At 40.2% G+C, this 18721-nt stretch overlaps 1 protein-coding gene and 1 long non-coding RNA gene across 5 annotated transcripts in view; one reads left to right on the forward strand and one right to left on the reverse strand.

Annotated features, from left to right (window-relative positions):
* Window positions 1–18721, forward strand: part of CCDC141 (coiled-coil domain containing 141) — a 168323-nt gene that overhangs the window by 82750 nt on the left and 66852 nt on the right. For all 4 annotated transcript variants that reach the window (XR_004902587.1, XM_028510931.2, XM_036023235.1 and 1 more), the window contains one exon: window positions 11608–11802. Coding sequence is in view for 3 of the 4 variants with exons in the window: in XM_028510931.2 (XP_028366732.1) it covers window positions 11608–11802 (195 nt within the window). In the remaining variant the exon portion in view is untranslated. The remainder of the gene's footprint in view (window positions 1–11607; window positions 11803–18721) is intronic.
* Window positions 5563–17374, reverse strand: LOC118500064. The gene is made up of 2 exons (XR_004902588.1): window positions 15733–17374; window positions 5563–6880 (listed from the first exon to the last, which is right to left on the reverse strand). It is a non-coding gene; the product is annotated as an uncharacterized LOC118500064 (long non-coding RNA).

Here is an 18721-nt window from a genome sequence, read left to right on the forward strand (position 1 = left end):
TGCCTGCTAAGGTCACATAGCCCATGGAGGGGACAGGCCAGTACACTGTCTGTGAGCAAGTCCCAAGCAGCCCATGATGAGCAAGAGAGGTATTTCTTTGTTTCCCTGAGTATATATTAGTTTCAGGTGTGGGATGAACCAACGCTTTTTCTCAGAATGACCAATTAACTTCCTAAAGTTTCATGCAGTCGAATGGGCCCACATTCCAACCAATCCCTTCTTTCTCCAGGTTAGACTGACAGGCCTCTTTGGTCCCACCTCTTCTGCTACCATTTTAACTTCTATTGTGCCTGCCTTCCCTGGTCCCACCCCCAATCTGGTACCAGAAGGGGGTAAGAGGGTAATAGGAAGGCTTTTCCCCTGTTATCCAATTATTTTGCTAGTCTTGCACATGATCAGTATAAGAACTTCCTCTTGTTGCCATCTTGCCTGGGGGTGGAGAAGTATGTGCTTGGTTATGGGGCAATGCAGCCCCACCTGCAGGACCTGGTGCTTTCTCTCCGTGGCCCCAGGTGGTTCACAGTCTCCCCCAGCAGCCCCTCTTGTCCCCTGCCCTCAGCCTGCTTCCAGCAGTCTGGACAGACTTTCCACCCATATCAGTGTTTGTTGGGTCAGTGGATGATTCCATGGAAAGGAAGCTAGCAGCAAAATGTTACCTTGTTTGGCCCTTGCTGGACTTGCAAATTGCTGTTGTTTATAAGTGACTTTCAGTTTGACTGGGAAGTCATGAGTCACTCTTAGGACTACCAAGTAAATAAAATTCTGTGGGAAGATTCTTTGTTCTGCGGGGGAACAGAGAAACGATGGATGACACTTGATGAGAGATGGCTGCAGTGCTCCCGGGCTAGGAGGAAAGCAGTCTGAGTCACTGGAAGGGTGGTTCAGGCCGTTTGTGATACGGGATTCACTGCATTGTCAACCGGGAGATTCATGTTTCCCCTGTTCTTTATTGGCTTTATTGAGGGAAACTTGTAAGGTGATTTAAGTGTACATCCCGATGACTGGATATATATTATGTACACCTTGGGAAAGGATTCCCCCATCAGTGAATTAACATGTCCATCACCTCTCATGTTTATCTTTTTGTGTTTATGTGAGAATATTTAAATTCTACTTTATTAGCAGATTTCAATTAGACAACACAGTATTATCAACTGTCATCGACATGTGGGCCATCAGATCCTCAGGCCTTATTCATCTTACAGCTGACAGTTGGCCAACCCTTTTGCTGCCCCATATTTCCCTCACCCTCAGCCCCTGGCCTCTACTTTTACACTCTGTTCTAGGAATTTGAGGATTTTTTAGGATGCACATATGAGTAATTAAGACACAAAGTTTTTCATTTACACGTACAGTGAGTCCCTGGGAACCTGGGAACCCAAACTGTGGAAAATTGAAAGGAACTACTTAGTCACTGGAGGCTTTTGGGGAGTAATCAGAAAGGGTTAGGCACTTGTCCCCTTGAATTCATTGTCACCAGAAACAAGGGGAAATGACATTAACATGATCACCATGTCTGATATCACAGGTATGCGTGTATGCTCTACCCAAACCCTCCCATCTTGAAGAGTACTGTCACTTCTTACCTATGACTGTGCAGCACTTTAGAAAACTGAGTGGGTTAAACATGTTAAGGACTCAAGGCATTCCCGCCAACTGAGATTCGTGGACAGCATCACCTCCTCTTACCTGGTAGCTAGCTTTTGCAGTCATTTGGTTTCTGTCTTCCATCCCAGGAACAAGGAAAACCACTAGCTGTTTTTATTACACACATGTCTACACGTTTTAAAATGTATCTGAAAACTGCTGGGTATTTTAGATTTGTGATCTTATTTTCCTTCTATGCACCTTGAAGCCTCTATTCTTCATAGTCCTTTTGAATAGGCTGTTCTCAGAAGCTTGGGGAGTGTTTGGGAGGAATCATGGGGGCAGCATTTACTAATGGAATGTGTGTGTGTTTGTGTGTGATTGTGTGTGTTTGGAGCAGTCGGTGAGTATTGACTTCAGGAGCTTAAGCACAGGTTTTCTAGACACATAGGGTCGACAGGATGTCATGAACTGAATCCCACATACTCCCCAAATCTCTTCCACCTAGTTTTTATCATCTCAGTTAAGGGCAACTCAGCCTTTCCAATTACGCAGGTCAAAGAGTCTTGGCTCTTCTTACTCCTACAGGAAATCACCTGGGCTGTGTCTTCTACATAAATCTAGAATCATATTGTTCCTCATGATCGCACTGCTATCCTGGGGAATGAGCTGCCTCTATCTTTGCCTGGCTAATTACTACAGGATCTTCACGAGTCACAGTGCTTGCATCCCTGAACCCTACCCCCTGCACCATGTTCTCAAATGACAGACAGTGGTTTTATTTTATTTATACTTTTAGAATTCAATCCAATCATGTTACTCCATCAGCTTCCCACTCCTCCCAGAATAAAAATCTTCAGGTCTACAAGCCCCTGCTGGCATGGCCCTCCTGCTCTGCCCCCACGGAGCTTCTTTCACTGCTGTTCCTCCTGCTTCCTCCTGCCTTGCCCAGCTCCATGGTGCCGGTCTCCTGGCCCTTCCTCCAACCAGGCCAGCAAACTCCCACCTGAGGGCTTTCATTCTAGCTGTGTTCTCTGCTTGGTGATCTATTTCTCCAGGGACCCACGTGACTCATCCCCTGACTTCCAGATCACCATGCTTAGTACTGCACATGGGCTCCTGCCCTGCTTGGGACCCATTAAGTCCCCTAGCCTGTTCTACTTGTCTTGTGCTACAGCTTTATCACCTTCTAACAAAGCAGGTTATATACTGATTTATCGTCTATTAGTTACAAACACAATAAAATACATGATGAGCCACCACCATCACTAACTTTAGAGTTCCTCCTCACTCCACTACTATATCCACTGGCCTGGATGACCTGTTTAGAAGAATGCTTGGCATAGCATAGGTTGGCCCATAAATACTTCTTGATTAAATGAACAAATGACTATCTCATAGTTTTTGTTGTTCTTATAAATGAGATCTTTATTAGGAAATATAATTAGCTATTTTTGCTATATAGCAGTGGTTTTCAACCAGTGTGCTGCAAGAATTTTTAAAACGTGCAATACCTGAATGGACACTGATTTTTATTAATGCTTTTTTTCTATATCTATTAGGATTATCATATAGTTATTCTCTTTTATTTTATCTGGTGATTTGGCATTTCTTTGTTTTTAAATATATTTAATTTACCCCTTTATCATATATTTCCATGGTTTAAGAAAATTAAAAGTGCATAAGGCCTATAGTAAAAAGTTCCTCTTTCACCTCCATTTCTACCTTGCCTTCTCCCCAGTCCCACTCTAGACTCACCAATTGACACTCCCACCCATATTTAAAATCCTGTAAGAAGACTTCCAAGATTCCCCATATCAGATTTCTCTTTCCAGCCAACACTCATTTTGTTTTCTACTTGAACTTATAATTGTCTCTTTTGTATTACTTATGTGTCCTGAAGAGATGTTAAATAATGCCTTTTAGATTGCATTACACTCAGTGTAGGAGGGTTATAACATACTCATCCCACTATCTGTTGCCTGCACTGCAATGGGTCTGCCCTCCGAAAGATAATTCTGACATTGGGGGGTCTCCCCTTGTATAGTCCACTCCCCTCCATTTATTGATATGATCACACAGAAACTATTCTAGGCCTATTGTTACTTATTCATTGAATATTTTAGTCCAATGGTTACACAATTTGATTATATAGTTATTTTTTCCTAATTTCAAATAAAATGCTTCAGATTTTTAAAAATACATATTCTCTACCCTACCAATAATAATTGTGACTCAGTGGGTTATTGGGGTAAGTATGAAAATATGTTTTTAAAAATTTCCCAAGAGATACTGATAGCCAGATTTAAGAACAATTGTTCTAGTCTGTATCTGATGTTCATTGTGGGTAAAATATGTGATCTGTACTGGAGGTATCTAGCCACGTACTATGAAAAAAAAGATACATTTATTGAAGAAGATACAAGATGCAGGAAACACTGTACATAGGACAATGATGCCTTGGTCCCCTTCAAAGTAGGCACCTTGGGACCTCACACAGTTCTCCCAGTTCCCATCAGCTGCCCCGTTGTATTTCCCTGAATCTCATCAATGGTCTGAAATCTCTTCTCTTTCAAAGGTGATTTTAGTTTTGGGAAAAGCCAGAAGTTGCAGGATGTCAAATCTAGGCTGTAGCGTCTTAGTCACCTGGGTGTGTTTTTTTGCCAAAAAACTCTGCAGGTGATGTGAGGCATGGGCACATTGTCATGATGAAGCTGCCAATCACCAGTTGCCCATAGCTGTAGCCTTCTGAATCACTGGAATAGTTTCCATGGAGGAACTTTCAAGGTTAACACAAAATTTGATGCAGATTTATTGCTCTACTCCCTCAGTCATTTTTTTTTATTTTTTAAATTTTATTTTCATCATTGTTCAAGTACAGTTTTCTCCCTTTTACTCCCAATCCAGCCCCTCCTCCCACCCTCCCCACTTCCCTCCCATTACCACCCTCCCCCTAGTTTTTGTCCATGTGTCCTTTAAATTTGTTCCCGTGAACCCTTCCCATTCTCCCCTGAAATTCCCTCTTCTCTCCCCTGTGACCCTCAGTCATTTTTAATGTGATGGCCATGCAGTACACATGCTCGCTCACACAACTGCCCCCACTGACTAGTACAGTGAAGTCGTCATTGTTCACACATGCGCATTCCAGTCCACTCTCCTTGGCTGCCAGGTTACATTGATGTCATGCAGACCATTCTCATTATGTTAACAATGGCTTGATTTTTTCCAGAGAGACCTCTTATATATGGATTCTACCCACCTTTTTAACTTAATCTACTTCACTTAGGGAAATCTTCAAAAGAAGCGAACAATAAAACAATAATCTCCCTCCACAATCATATTATGATATGTTGAGCTCTTGAAAATAACTTCAGTAGATTACCTAGATATCGAAAAAGTAAGCCCTTTGGGAGCATCAACATAAAATGGGACCGTGTAGTCAGCCAGTGGCACAATCCGACTGTAGACACATGGTGTTAGATGAAAATAATTTGGTGAGCTAGACTTTTATTCATTTCAATTAAAAATAGAAACACAGAACCCCCGAATATGGCTCTGCTTCTTACTTACTCAACTTAAAGGAAATGTGATTAAGAGAAATAAGAAATCTAAGAAAAATAACAAGGATAAGACACTAAAGAGAAAATAACAATTCTTGGAAAACAAATCTTGGGAAAATTTCTTCCATGTAAGTAAATTTTTACCTAAAACCTATGTTGAACTACACACAGAAGGAAAAAGTAAATGCATTGATGCTTCAGTCATTTTGAAGACTTGCTCATGAGTGCAATTTGTTATGCTTTCATTTTATATGAAAACTTTAGTCTGCCTCACACATCGGTTTGCTTCAGTATCAGCAGCAAGCACCCTGCTCTGTGCAGCTGAAGGGGCCAAGCACTGAGCAGGATGAGAGAAACAAGACACTTCCCAGATGGGTTCTTTCCGGGCCCCCCCCCCCCCCCCCCCCCCCCCCCCCCCGCAACTTTAGGAATAGTTGTATGGACTGAGAAAAAAGAAACAGCAACTGTTACACTATTACTCAAAAGTTACTTTGGTGATAACTGTCATTTGTGTTCAATTAACCCTGATAGGTTAATTTATGGAAAGTGCAGCTAAAACCCCAAATGTTGGTAGGGCCTAAAATCCAGGAATTTGAAGCAGGGCCAGTTCATCGCTGAATTCACAGACGATTGACCAGAGGAGCAGAAGCCCCTGTAAAGTGCTGGTGGCTGCCATGCACCAAGGGGAGTGAGGCTCAGAAAAGCAAAATGCCTTGCTTGAGAACACTTAGGAAGTTTGCAATAAAAAGTGTACTTCGAGTTCCCATCTCTGCTCTTACCTACAAGCTCTCCTTGATTTGAGAGCTGTGATTTTCTGTTTTTTGGCCAGGAGGTGAAATACCACACTTCTTTCATCTCTCCGCAACACACGGCATCAGTTCTTCCTGTTTACAGTCTGTGCCTTTGCTGAGATGCATCACAATGAGAGCAGCAGAGTTCCATCTGAACTCTGCCCTCCTGTAACAGTGGAATGAGACCCACCTCTCCCATATGGCCCTTGTTTTGTGTTAAGTCAAGGTAGAAATGCTGGGAAAGGGAGCAGGAGAGGAAGCTGCGGCTCAGTTTGCAATACAATTCAACATAATCAGTTTCAGCTCTTCAAGGGCTCACTGCCATTCTTCAAAAGCATAAGCGTTTCTTTTAAAAACTGCCTGCTCAAAACTCACTTTTAAATGTTCTTGGATGAAAATTGCCAGGTTTATTTTGTTAGTACCACCTGTTATGGCAGTCATATAAAATTCTAGGATTTTGTGTCACCGAGTTCATTCTCCTGGATGCTGCACCAGGTGGGCCGGTAGACTCAGAGAATGAATGAACAAGAAACAGGCTGTGTCTAATGAGGTGTCCTAAGAAATAGCCATGTCACAGGAACTGCACATGAGCGCGAATGCTTTGCCAGACATGATTTTAGCCAGTGTTCTTCACAACTGATATTCTCTTAGTAGTTTACAAATATGTTCTTCGTCATTCCTTTTTGCCCATCTTCCCCCACCTAAAAATTACATTCTGAAGTCAAGTTCATAATGGAAATAATTTACCACATGGTGTTGAATCATTAAATCTCCTTATGTACAGAGAAGTTCTCATGTGAAAAATAGCTTACTAAACATATTGTGATTCTGTTGTTTTTTTCCTAATGGTGTAGCTAAAATTTTTATTTTTTGGATCAACTTGCTGAGTATTTTTACACCAATCCATAAATCCATAACTTCATGTGAAGAACAAGCCTAGGACTGTTAAAAAAAAAGGAAAGAAGAAATTATTTTCACTTTGTCTATCAGCCCTAATCCTCTTAAAAGTGCCCTTTCAATCAAAGGATCCACAAGAAAGCTCAATTTCCTCAGCAAATGGAATACTGCAGTTTAAAGGGGTTACTGCCGTGAGGGAGGGAGGAGAATAATGGAGTGGCCCATGGAAGCACCCCCAGCTCAGGGGCACACAGTGCCTCATGTCTTTACTGGGTCAGAAATACACATGTCTCCCTGTCACACTGAAAAGCCAAGGAAATGGCAGGCTCTGGCTTTCAGCTGGTGGGGACAAGTACCAGAAATATTTTATTGCAAAGTGACTGAAACTCAGTCAGAGGTTTCACACTTAGCAGGCAGGCAGCAGTGGCTGAGAGAAAACGGACCGAGATTATCACCGCTGGGTTCCTCCAGCCTTGATAACAGTGACAATGAAAATGTTTAAGTAGTTTGATGGATTCAGATGACTCTGGAAAGTTTTATCTTAAACATGAAATAGTGAAAGCATCCCCTAAGAAAAACGACTGGAGAAATACATCATCAAAATGGTATAGAAATGCATCAGAAACTGCCTATAGTTTGCCCAAAGAAAACAGAACCAATTTTTCTTAGAAGATTGAATAGAAATATTGAATAGACCCAGCCTCATTCAGTACCCACAGAGTTCATGTGAAAATGTAATTAAGAAGATGGGGATGGAGAATTAGGAAAGATAAGAAGCACAGAGTGGCCCCTTACCGTTTCCCGGGGAGGTCACAGCCCACCTTTGACAGCACAGCGTGAAAGCACGAGGTCAGAGTGGTTTTCACAGCCTTGGCCCTCCTCCAGAGTTTCCCTTTAATACCGCCTGCAGAACTTATGCTAAAAGCAGATTTATAAACAGTCTTAGAGAGCAGGTATTTCTCTTATTCATAGAAAAGTGCTTTTTTATTTTGGTATGGTTGCTAAGCAAAACTAAGCTTGAATTTGGGCTGTAAATTCTCAATTATGTCTATAATAACAGCGTGTTTATTTAGAGACAATGAGGTTTCTAATTTCAAATCACAAAATCCAAGAGTCATACAGAACTTTTATCATTTTCCTGGCCTTATCCAAGCCTTATGGAAGTTTCACCTTTATAATTCTAAGCTGATATGGTTACCATAATCTGTGTGTGGCTTAAAGAACACTGTGTGTGACCTGTATAAAAAGCTGAGGCTAGGATACTGATTGAGAGAGCAGATTCTAGGGTAAAACTACCCAAGTCTGAATTGTGACTCTTTCACTTACTGTTACTGAGACCTTGGGCAGGGTCCCCCCTGAGCCTCAGACGTGCCATCTGTAAAATGAGGACAGTAGTAGGTCCAACCCTGTAGCGGTATGGTGAAGATGAAATGAGATAATGTGTGTAAATCATTTAGCACAGCTCTGGCGTGTAGACAGAAAAATCAGCCCTTACTGTTTTGCAGTTAAGACGACACCCTAGACCAGTGATGTTCAAATAGTATGCTGGGCGAATTTTTAAAACATGCCACACCTGACTATTTAGTCAGGGGCACTGACCTCTTTTCTTTTAGACTGTCAAGTAAATAAATGACAACGGTCAACACAACAATAGCTGTCCATGAATCAAAATTATACCTATGTGTTTTTGGTCAGATCGACAAAAACTGCAATGTAGTTTTTGGTGTGCCACAGAATTTTAGCAGTTTATGTGTGCTGCAAGATGAAAAAGGTTGAAAATGACTGCTCTAGAGCTTGGTGTTGTCCAGCTGAGCATGTGGTGGTGGTAACCTGTTCCTCTACCTTCCAAATTCTTCTCCGTTGCCCTCCCCCCAGCTTCCCAGGCCTTCCCCGGGCCCTCTGCATTTCTTATGGGGTATTCCTCTGATGAGCACAGAAGGTTCTGGTCAGTGTTGACTTTTTGAAAGGATGAGCTGCTTTATTCTGTCATTGCACATTAAGCACTTCTTCACTTGAGGTCTCAGAGGATTAATGCCACACAAAAGCGAACAGACAGAAAAGGAGAGAAAGGACACAAGAGGGAGGAAATGGACTGATTGAGGAGCTGGAGGAATGGGGACAAAAGAGGAAAGAAACAGAAAGACTTGTGAAAGCTGTGAACACCTAGGTGATTCTGCTGGTCTTCACCACAAGAAGTGTTTCTGGACATTGTTTCAGCTGGGGCATTGGTCCCCTGAGATGTTAGCAAATAAATGGTTTCTTGGTCAGAAAGGTGTATTCAAAATATTTCACACCACATTTCCCTCCAGGAGTTTCAATGTTCATGAACGTATTAAAGATCCTGGGAAGCACTGTGGTAAAGGAACCTGCTTTATTGTGTTCATACTTTAATACTGATCAATACACAACACTGATCAATACCATTTGGAGAATCTTCCCACAGTTGTTATTTTACAAATGGGTAACAACAATAGCCACAAATAAAGAGCCAATGTTAGGGCACTAATGAACTGCAGTAAAACTGATGGGAAGAAAAGTGGGACTACCATTTAGTGAGTGCCTGTTATGTGCACTAACTGCCTGGAAAATATTTGCTCTTTCCCATTAGAGTTAAGGTAATGGTTTTTAAGTGGGAGGCATATTTGCAGTGCTTTATGAAAGAACGTCATGGCACATACTAGCTGTCCTTAAGTGGGAACAAAACAACTCTTTAAATACGGAAGGATCTTGAGAACTCAGCCCTGCTCATGCCTGAGAGTATTGTTTTTCCCTCACTGAGAAGTTAGGAGATTTTGGGGTCTCTTTATCTTCCATTCCCTGGAATGTAGCTTTATATACACACCTGTGAACTAGTCCTGATTCTACTACAGGTTGTATATGTAACTGTGAGCAACGTGCTCCTTTGAGCCTATGTAAATACTGGAAAAATAATAATATCTAACCTAAGATTGTGAGGTTGAAACTTACAAACCACAGGTTTATAATAGGTGCTAAGAATGCCAGTCCCCTGATCTGCCGTCCTTACCCTACATCCACTGATCAAAATATTGTTCTCCTGCACAAATACTAGAACAGGTTCTATGGAGTCCATGCAATAATATGTACACTTTTTTACCTTCAACACCCATTAATTGTTATTTAAATATTACCAGATTATCTGTGTGTATGTTTGTAGGACTAGCATTTATTTAATATATTTAATAATGTAAATATATATGAAAAGTATATAAAATAGCAGTTAATGTATTTTTTATATTTTTATTTATTTATTTTTAGAGAGGGAAGGGAGGGAGGGACAGAGAGAGAGAGAGAGAGAAACATCAATGTGCAGTTGCTGGGGGTTATGGCCCGCAACCCAGGCATGTACCCTGGCTGGGAATCGAACCTGCTACACTTTGGTTCGCAGCCGGCGCTCAGTCCACTGAGCTATGCCAGCCAGGTGCAGTCTATGTATTTATCATTAAAAGAAACAGCTACATTTTATTCTTTATTTGTATTTCCTAAGACATCTAGCCTGGTACTAGGTACGTGATATTTTGTATGTCTTGTGAAATAAATGAATGGAAATAGCAGTGGTAAATTGCAGTAGAATTATACTTATTTTATCCAATATAATATAACAAATGTAACTTAATAGCAGGACATTTTGTACTACAGAATAAACCATGATGGAGTCAGATTGTGATTTTTGCAATTTGGTCCTAAATTTCCAATGCTTTATGAACAACCCATGTTTAGCACACTCTCTCAGCTAAGTTGGAAGGCAGAAATTTCACTGATGAGACTGGATCTGGATTCAGTTTTTGGTTTTTTTTTTACAAGAAATATGAATTTCCTTTCAAATAAATTGAATATTAATATGTTTGGTGTACAACTCTTATTTTCTTTTTTCTCTCCCTACTGTTTTTCATCCCCATGCAATAGAAAGTAAAAAGCTATTGCCCTGGCTGGTGTGGCTCAGTGGATTGAGCGCCAGCCTGTGAACCAAAGGGTTGCTGGTTCAATGCCCAGTCCGGGCACATGCCTGGGTTACGGGCCAGGTCCCCAGTAGGGGGCATGAGAGAGGCAACCACACATTGATGTTTCTCTCCCTCTCCTTATCCTTCCCTTCCTGTCTCTCTAAAAATAAATAAATAAAATCTTTTTTTAAAAAAGAAAAAAGGAAAAGCTATCTCTTTTCTTTTTCTGAAATGTTTATATATCATTAAGAGTGAAGCATTGAGAGGTGAAATGGGTCAGGAAGGAGGAAATACTGCACAATTACAACTAATAATTTTGTGGAGAATAGCAGCTGTTAATTTCAGTTCTAAGTGTAGACAAATGCAAAAGCAGCAACCATAAAATATGAGGTTTCCCTTTCTTTCTTATACACATTTGCCCACATTGGCAATAAAACTGAATGTGGGAGAGAGACTTTTTTTTATGCATAAATAAGTAAAAGTAGGTCAAAATGAGTTAGAAACCAAAAAATGCTATTGATTTTATTTGGGTATGTTTTCAGGCAGTGTTAACGGGAGTGGAAGCGACCTGTGTTAAGGGCAACCACACATCCCAACCTACCTGCCCCTTTCTACTATCATCTCCTGTCCCTTTTTTGCCCCTTTTCTGTGTTACCTATTTTTTTTTTTTTAATCTACAGTTTGGTACTCATACCTGGAATGTAGCATTTCCTGCTTCATGATTTGAAAATACAACGCCAGATGTAAATGTTCTGTGACCCTGTAGCAAGGGGAGGATGTGTAAAATGAACTGAAGTGAGTGATCTCTTGCAGGAATGGACTTCCAGTGTTGAGAAGCTGAAGACCGAGGCACTTGAGATCCTGCTGTCCACGGGCCACGTGGAGAAGGAGCATCTCCAGCTCTCTCACCAGAAACTGAAGCGGCTTCAGGAAGAATTTGGCCAACTCATCGTGGAAAGGGAAAGCTGGTTGAAGAAGGCAAATGATTTTTTTAACAGTGCCAACAAGGTCAGTGTGAGATCAACTTGGTGATTTCAGGTAAATGAGGCAGGCCAGTAAGAGACCTATTACTTCAACAGGCTGGAGCACATCACAGAAACTGCAATTTCATGAAGAGTTTCAAAATTGGCGGCAGCAGAGAAGAGCTTTTAAAATATATTACTATCGTGGCCATTATTTAGTTCTCCACACTAAGAGACTCAATGCTTTGACAGGTTAAGAGTCACTTTTAAAAAATCCCCCATGAGGGCTTTACTTAGAGTGGTCCTTGGTCTGTGTGGGGGCAGGAAGGAAGTTGTGCCTGTCGCTGTTGTGTTTCTCATGGAGGAAGAGAATTATTATAAAATATAACAAGGTTAAAAAAAAACTCGAAACTTTCACCAAGAGGTCTTTCTTTAAAAAAAATCCTCTTTTATTTATCAGGTAAAAAATATATATGAATATTGCAAGCCTTCTGCATGGAAACCATAAAGCTAGAAACAGATTCTTGAACTGACTTCCCTGCCTAGGTTGCCTTTCTTTTTATTTTTTAAGTCTTTATTTATTTATTTTTAGAAAGGAGAAGGGAGGGAGAAAAAGGGAGAGAAACATCAGTGTGTGGTTGCCTCTCGCGCACCCCCCACTGGGAACCTGGCCAGCAACCCAGGCATGTGCTCTGACTGGGAACTGAACTGGTGACCTTTGATTCACAGGTTGACACTCAATACACTGAGCTATACCAGCCAGGGCTGCAATAGTAATTTTTTTAAATGAACAAAGTGGTTACTTAAACTCATATAGTAATTCAGGTCAGATCCTGTAAACTCATGTTTCTTAACCCTAAAGACTTGATTTCTAGATCCCTTGTTTTATCATTTGAATGCCATGACATTCAAAGTATACTAAGTTCAGTTGGGACTTATTCATACTGTAAGGAAATAATTTCCAGCTCCAAATATAAGAATTCAATGTGAAAGATGATGGATACTTTTACCTTAGCAAAAATAGAAGCTGAAGTTTGGAAAGGAAATGCTTAATTATGATTCTTGAGTAAATTATTTACTATATTATTAAGAAGCAATAAATGATGAAATAAGGTAGTGGGTAAATCCATTTAATTTAAAGAAGGAAATTCTTTTCAAAACTTGTAAATGGTATTTTTTACTTTTTATTTATATTGTAGAATCTCCAAATTTTACAAAATTCTCACTATTTTATCTAATTTTTGGCATAATGCTCATATTTTAAAAATCTATAAGCCAATATAGTTCCAATTTGTGAAATTCAATAACATTATCACTACTTGTCTGCATTGATAACGGTGCCCGCTTACTGCCTTTGACTATTTCTTAATCCTGCTAGGGATTGATAACTACCCAAGGCTCAAAATCAGGTCTATTTCTTACCCAGTATCTACAGCCTTTGGCTTGAGGTGTACCTGAAGGGAGCAGTAGGTGGCGATGTTGGCATGTAGGATCCTGGGAGTATTGCTACTCATGCTTTTCCTACTCCAGTCACTGGACTCAAGCAGAGATTGGGCCATATAACGCAAGAACCTGAGATACTTCCTTACCATTTTAGTTATCTACTGTGTTTGCTGAACCTATTTGCTAAATCACTTAGCAACAAATAAAAGTAGGGCTTGATTATCAACATTGGATGATAGCTGATTGGAGTGGAGTTTCTCTGATTACTAGGTATAGCTGAGAGTGGTGAGGACATGGCATGAAGTATGAACATAACACCTATGGTAGTAACTCATCTTGATCCCCCCATATTGTCATCATTAGATTATATATTATTTATTATATTTCTAGCATGAGCACAAAAAGGAGGCTCTAGTTAATATGTGTTGATTACCCAAAATATATTTATCATTGTTTAGGAAATGTGGTTTGAATCAAAAAGATAAATAAGCATAATATGTTTCAAGAGCAGAACAGTATGAGTCTATATTTATATAACAATGATGATTGAACCTAAAGCTATAAAACATGGTTGATTAGTCATAAAGTTTTATATCCCATGATTTGCATTCCCAGGCACATGATTTCATTGAGGAAATCAAGCAGAGGAGAGAGGTCAAGTCTCCATGGTCTGGATCTTGTGTGGTCAGCCTAAACATGGACTGGTCTTGGGTGGTCAGCCTAAAAGCAGAGGTGAAGCGGGAGTTGTGGCGGCCAGGAGAACACACCAACAGCAGTTTGAAATGGAATGGCTGTCATGGCTTCTACTGCTGCTGCACTCACTGCTGAAAAGCTACTGTCTTTTTAAAAAGATGATGTTACTTTTTAACCATATTTACAGTGATGCAAAACAGTAATGCCTATAGCAACATTGCCATTACAGTCAAACACAAAATGATTAAGCATGGGGTTTGGTACATTTTTTTATTTTTATATACATTATTTTCCTCTTTCAAAACAGATACATTTTAGCTTACATTTGGGAAAATAGTAATTAAAATGATCCAGTAGTTGTATGGATTAAACGAGGAAACCTGTCCAGATAGAGGACCTAAAAATATTATCCAGAAGGAATTTGAGGTGATATGAATGAATTCAAGAAATTAAGCTAGTTGTCACTAGACATCAAGGAAGGCATAATTACGTCCAGTTTCATAACCCTAAGCAGCCTGTCTCAGACTTCTCATCTCCAGAACAACCTCCCTCTCTCTTAGAAAAAATTAAAGCAACTTGCTTTCACTCCCTCCCTCCTTTCACATTTGCATCCCGCTAATACATTGTATATGTGCTGTTGTCATCCATCATATGGGCGCTTGAGCTAAAGTAACAAAAGTACAACCTTTGCCTTCAAGACGCTCTTGGTCTAGTTCAGAGGAGAGGCAAGGAAACAGAAGAGCTGTGTGCTGTGGGAAGAGCCATGATGGAGTAAGCCCACAGCATTAGGGACCACAGGGGTGACAGCCTTTGCCTGGCCCAGGGAAAGAAGGTCAGTAAGGCTTCTCTACAGGAGGTGACCAGTGAGTTAGATTTGGAAGGCTTGGGCAAGAAGGGATTGGGGGAGGGCTGGGCGGTGTAAAGTCATGCCATGTTTGAAGAACCTCAGGTAATTCATTTGCCAAGAGCATAGTGGGTAAGCCCAGAGTGATGGGAGACCAAAGTGGTAGAAGCAGGCAGGAGTCTGTTGGGAAGGGTCTTGGGTAGCATGCTAAGGAGGTTCTGTCTCATGCTGAACATGTCCTTAAGTAGGCAGAGAGTGTAAGAATCTGAGAAAGTCGTGATGAGGCAAACCACTTCGTGTAGAAGCAGGTGATGTCTTAATTTACTCTCCCTCCTCTACTCCCTCTAAGAGAATGGTTTAGAAACCTTTGGTTTTAGAGTTCAGGGACATGTTTTCTATTTTTTTTTTATTAAAAAATATTTTTTATTTATTTTTAAAGAGAAGGGAGGGGAGAGAAAGAGGGGGAGAGAAACATCAATGTTCGAGAGATTCATTGATCTGTTGCCTCTCGCGCTCCCCTAGCTGGAAATCTGGCCCACCACCTAGGCATGTGACCTGACTGGGAATCGAACCAGCAACACTTTGGTTCATGGGCCAGCACTTAGTCCACTGAGCCATGCCAATCAGGGTTCAGAGACAAGGTTTTTAAACCACAGCAAATATTTGACAAATAGGGCTAAACTATTAGAATAAAAATTATTAAAATATATGTAACAGAAACAACTATCAAAATCAAGGACTACTTTAACATCTTAGGTTTGTATGACAGCCCACAACTCAGTCCATATTTAATAGTCTTATAATCAAGACACTCAATTTTATTGTGACTTGCTCATGAGTGTCTTTAGATGCTCAGTAATTATTGGAATGATTGAGGACAATGAAATATTAGAAACATGGAGTTTCAAGGCCAAGTACATTACATCGATCATAAGAGATTACATTGATCCGAGGTAATTGGGATGAGATCACTTTGAAAAAGGAGAGCTTAATTACCTTACTACATGAGGGACGCAGATTTCCAGCTCAGTCTCCACGTCACGTCTGAGCGGGGAGCAGTGCTGTGTAAAGGGACCTGTCATCCCACAGATCACTTCCTCTGAGGAGTCTCCTTGCGGCATTAATTGCTCATTTCTTCTTATCCCCTTAGCATTGCTCTGTGCTCTTCACAGAGAGATTATGTCTTGATCATCTTTGTATGCCACCTAGTGTTCAAACTTTCGTTGAACACATGACCACATGACAAATCAATGCACATTTTGAGCTTGAGTTTTCTTTTTCCTAAAATAGGTCTAGCAATCCTTATCTATGTTAGGGAACATCATTCGGTAACAGAAGTTCTTATAATTGCTGATAAATGTACAGAATCTTTTCAGGGTAGAGTTGGAGTAAAAATAAATGAAATTGTGGAGTATTCAGTGAAAACTTAGAAACTGCTAGTATGACACTTTTCTGAAATAATATAGTGGATTTTGAAGCCAGGCTGTATAGGTGTGAAGCTGGTCTCAGACGTTTATTAGCTCTGCGACCTTGGGCAGTTACTTAACTTCTCTGTAAAATAGAAATAATAATTATACGTACCTCACAGAGTCATTGCACTGTCTACATGAGTTAATACAGGACTAGTGCATTGAACAGCTAAGCAGTAAGTGCTAGCCATTATTTTGTCATTAGGTATGCATTTAGTACTGCACTAGCTACTGGTATCGGACATGACTTAAGTGCTCTTGTTCATCTTCATACCCCCAGCACATGGCAGAGTATATACCCCATAGGTTTCAGTAAATATGTTGAATAAATGAGAAAAATAAATGCCCAGCACATTGTAAATGAACATTTTTTTCCAGATTAATATTCCCAAGATCATCCTAAAATCATTCAAGTCAATTTATATAATTCAGAAATTTTAAAAAATGACTGGCTATCTAAAGTTCTACTTACGTGTATAATTTCTCCGTTTCTAAGATACACTTAGAGAAAGTAAGAGGTGGTCGATACATAAACTTCCTGCATTCCTTGTTGATAAAGTGCTTCAGACTCCCTCTTCCAGTGTTTTTTCAGCTTTTCGAATCGTGAGGCCAAAAGCTGCTTTCAGTACTCATGGCTTTAAACATCTCTTACTAATACCTCTAATCCACCTTCTTGCACTGACAACACTGACAACTGCTAATCCACTTTCTTGCACTGATAACCTCCTTGCACTGATGACACTGATAATTCTTGGGCCCAGACCAGCAGCCTTGGAGAGGAAAGGAATGAGCTAGAGTTCCTGCAGGGGCAGGAAAAATGGGGAGCTGGAAATCATATCCCTCTTTTGCCTTTGATCTTCATGGCATCTGCAAACCTGGGTAGATTTGGACGGGGCCTGAATTAGGAGTCCACTTGCCATAGTGGGAGCCATCAGAAATTGTCCCAGGTGATGTTTAAGAAAAACCCTGAACCTTTTGTTTTCATAAAAACAACTCAGAGGAAATCTGAACCTCTTCAGACAGTGGAATCCAGTGCTCTAATTAAAAGCTGAGTTGAGTTTGTATCCTTGGTAATTGTAAAGGTTCTAGCCTAACTCATTCTCTGGCCTTTGGACTCATGGGAAGAAATTTTCAAGATTCTGCAGTGGGTCTGGGGTGTGTGTGTGTGTGTGTGTATTGTTTCTCTTCAAATTAGCCAAAAGTCAAACAATATTACTTATTAAACATCTTTGTGAAACAGTATGGTATAAGAATTATGCTGAATGACTTGTGGTTCTGGTTTAATTTATTAATCTCATAATATTTTTTAAAAGAATAAAATGTGCCATGTCCTGATACCATCTCTATTTAATTTGGTGCAGCCAGCTTTGGATCTAATACTTACCAAGGGAAAAAAAGGGAAGGTCTTTATTAGCATCTTATAGAACAGTAACCAAGCAAATCCTAGTCCTTTTCAAACCGAGGCCAAAAGGAGCTTGTTCATCTCTTCTTTATCTACCTAGGAACTGAGTGGTACCATATAAAATAGTCAAGAAGGGCAAGTCCTTAGAGGGAGAAAATATTATACTTGTGCTTGTATCCTTTTTTCCTAAACTAGTCATAAAATCTTTATTTAACCAGCACATATAAGGTTTGAAGAAAGAGGAGGGGTGTGGAGAGGAAAACCAAAGGGAAATGTTAATTTCAAACAAGTTTATGTGGGTGTCACAGTGTCCTCACTACAAATGAGCTGTTCTGGACCATGTGTGCAACAGAGATTCTTTCCAGGTTGTATCCAGTATATCTGGTTCCTTATGGATCTGGTAAACAGAAAACCATACACTTGATAGAACACTAGTCCTATTTTGGGGCAGATTAAGTAAGATCAATGATACTTAAATCATTTCTGCAATTGGCACAATCGTCAAATTGTATGTGGGAATAAGAGAAATGAGCTTTGCATATGACGATCACAGACAGTGTAACCTTCTTAAAATAGGCCTCCTCTTAAAATTGAGAAGTTTAACTACTGTGTTTATAGGTTATTCCCATTAGGGTTAGATTAGGATGAAGTATAGGGAGTAAGCTTTCTTAGAGTATCTAGCCCATTTTACCTGTAGTAGGTATTTTGCAAATGTATTTGTTGAGCTAAAGAAGGAACAAAATCACTCACTTCCTTTCAGCTGCTATCGTTCCACTGATGCATAGAACAGGTAGGTCATAAGGAAATGCTTTCCTCACGCTTTGATCTTTTTGAGAAAAAAACCCTGGAAGAAAATTTGGCTGTTTTGTTTCTAAGTTATGGGTTATCTTGACCCTTGAAATAGTACCTTCTCCTTCCAGTGAATGTATGGCCCTTCAAATTATTTCCATGCTACTAGGAAATAACACTTTTTTGGTCACATTCAGGAATGGTGTGGAGTCACTTCACACATGCATTTAATATACATGTGGCTTTAGAATCTAACTCCTGTGAGGGCGAGACCAGTGTTCGACCCAATGACATGAGAGAGTAGCAGCCGTTCACGGAGCCACGG

The sequence above is a fragment of the Phyllostomus discolor genome, chromosome 4 (assembly GCF_004126475.2).
Source record: "Phyllostomus discolor isolate MPI-MPIP mPhyDis1 chromosome 4, mPhyDis1.pri.v3, whole genome shotgun sequence".
Taxonomy (NCBI): Eukaryota; Metazoa; Chordata; class Mammalia; order Chiroptera; family Phyllostomidae; genus Phyllostomus; species Phyllostomus discolor.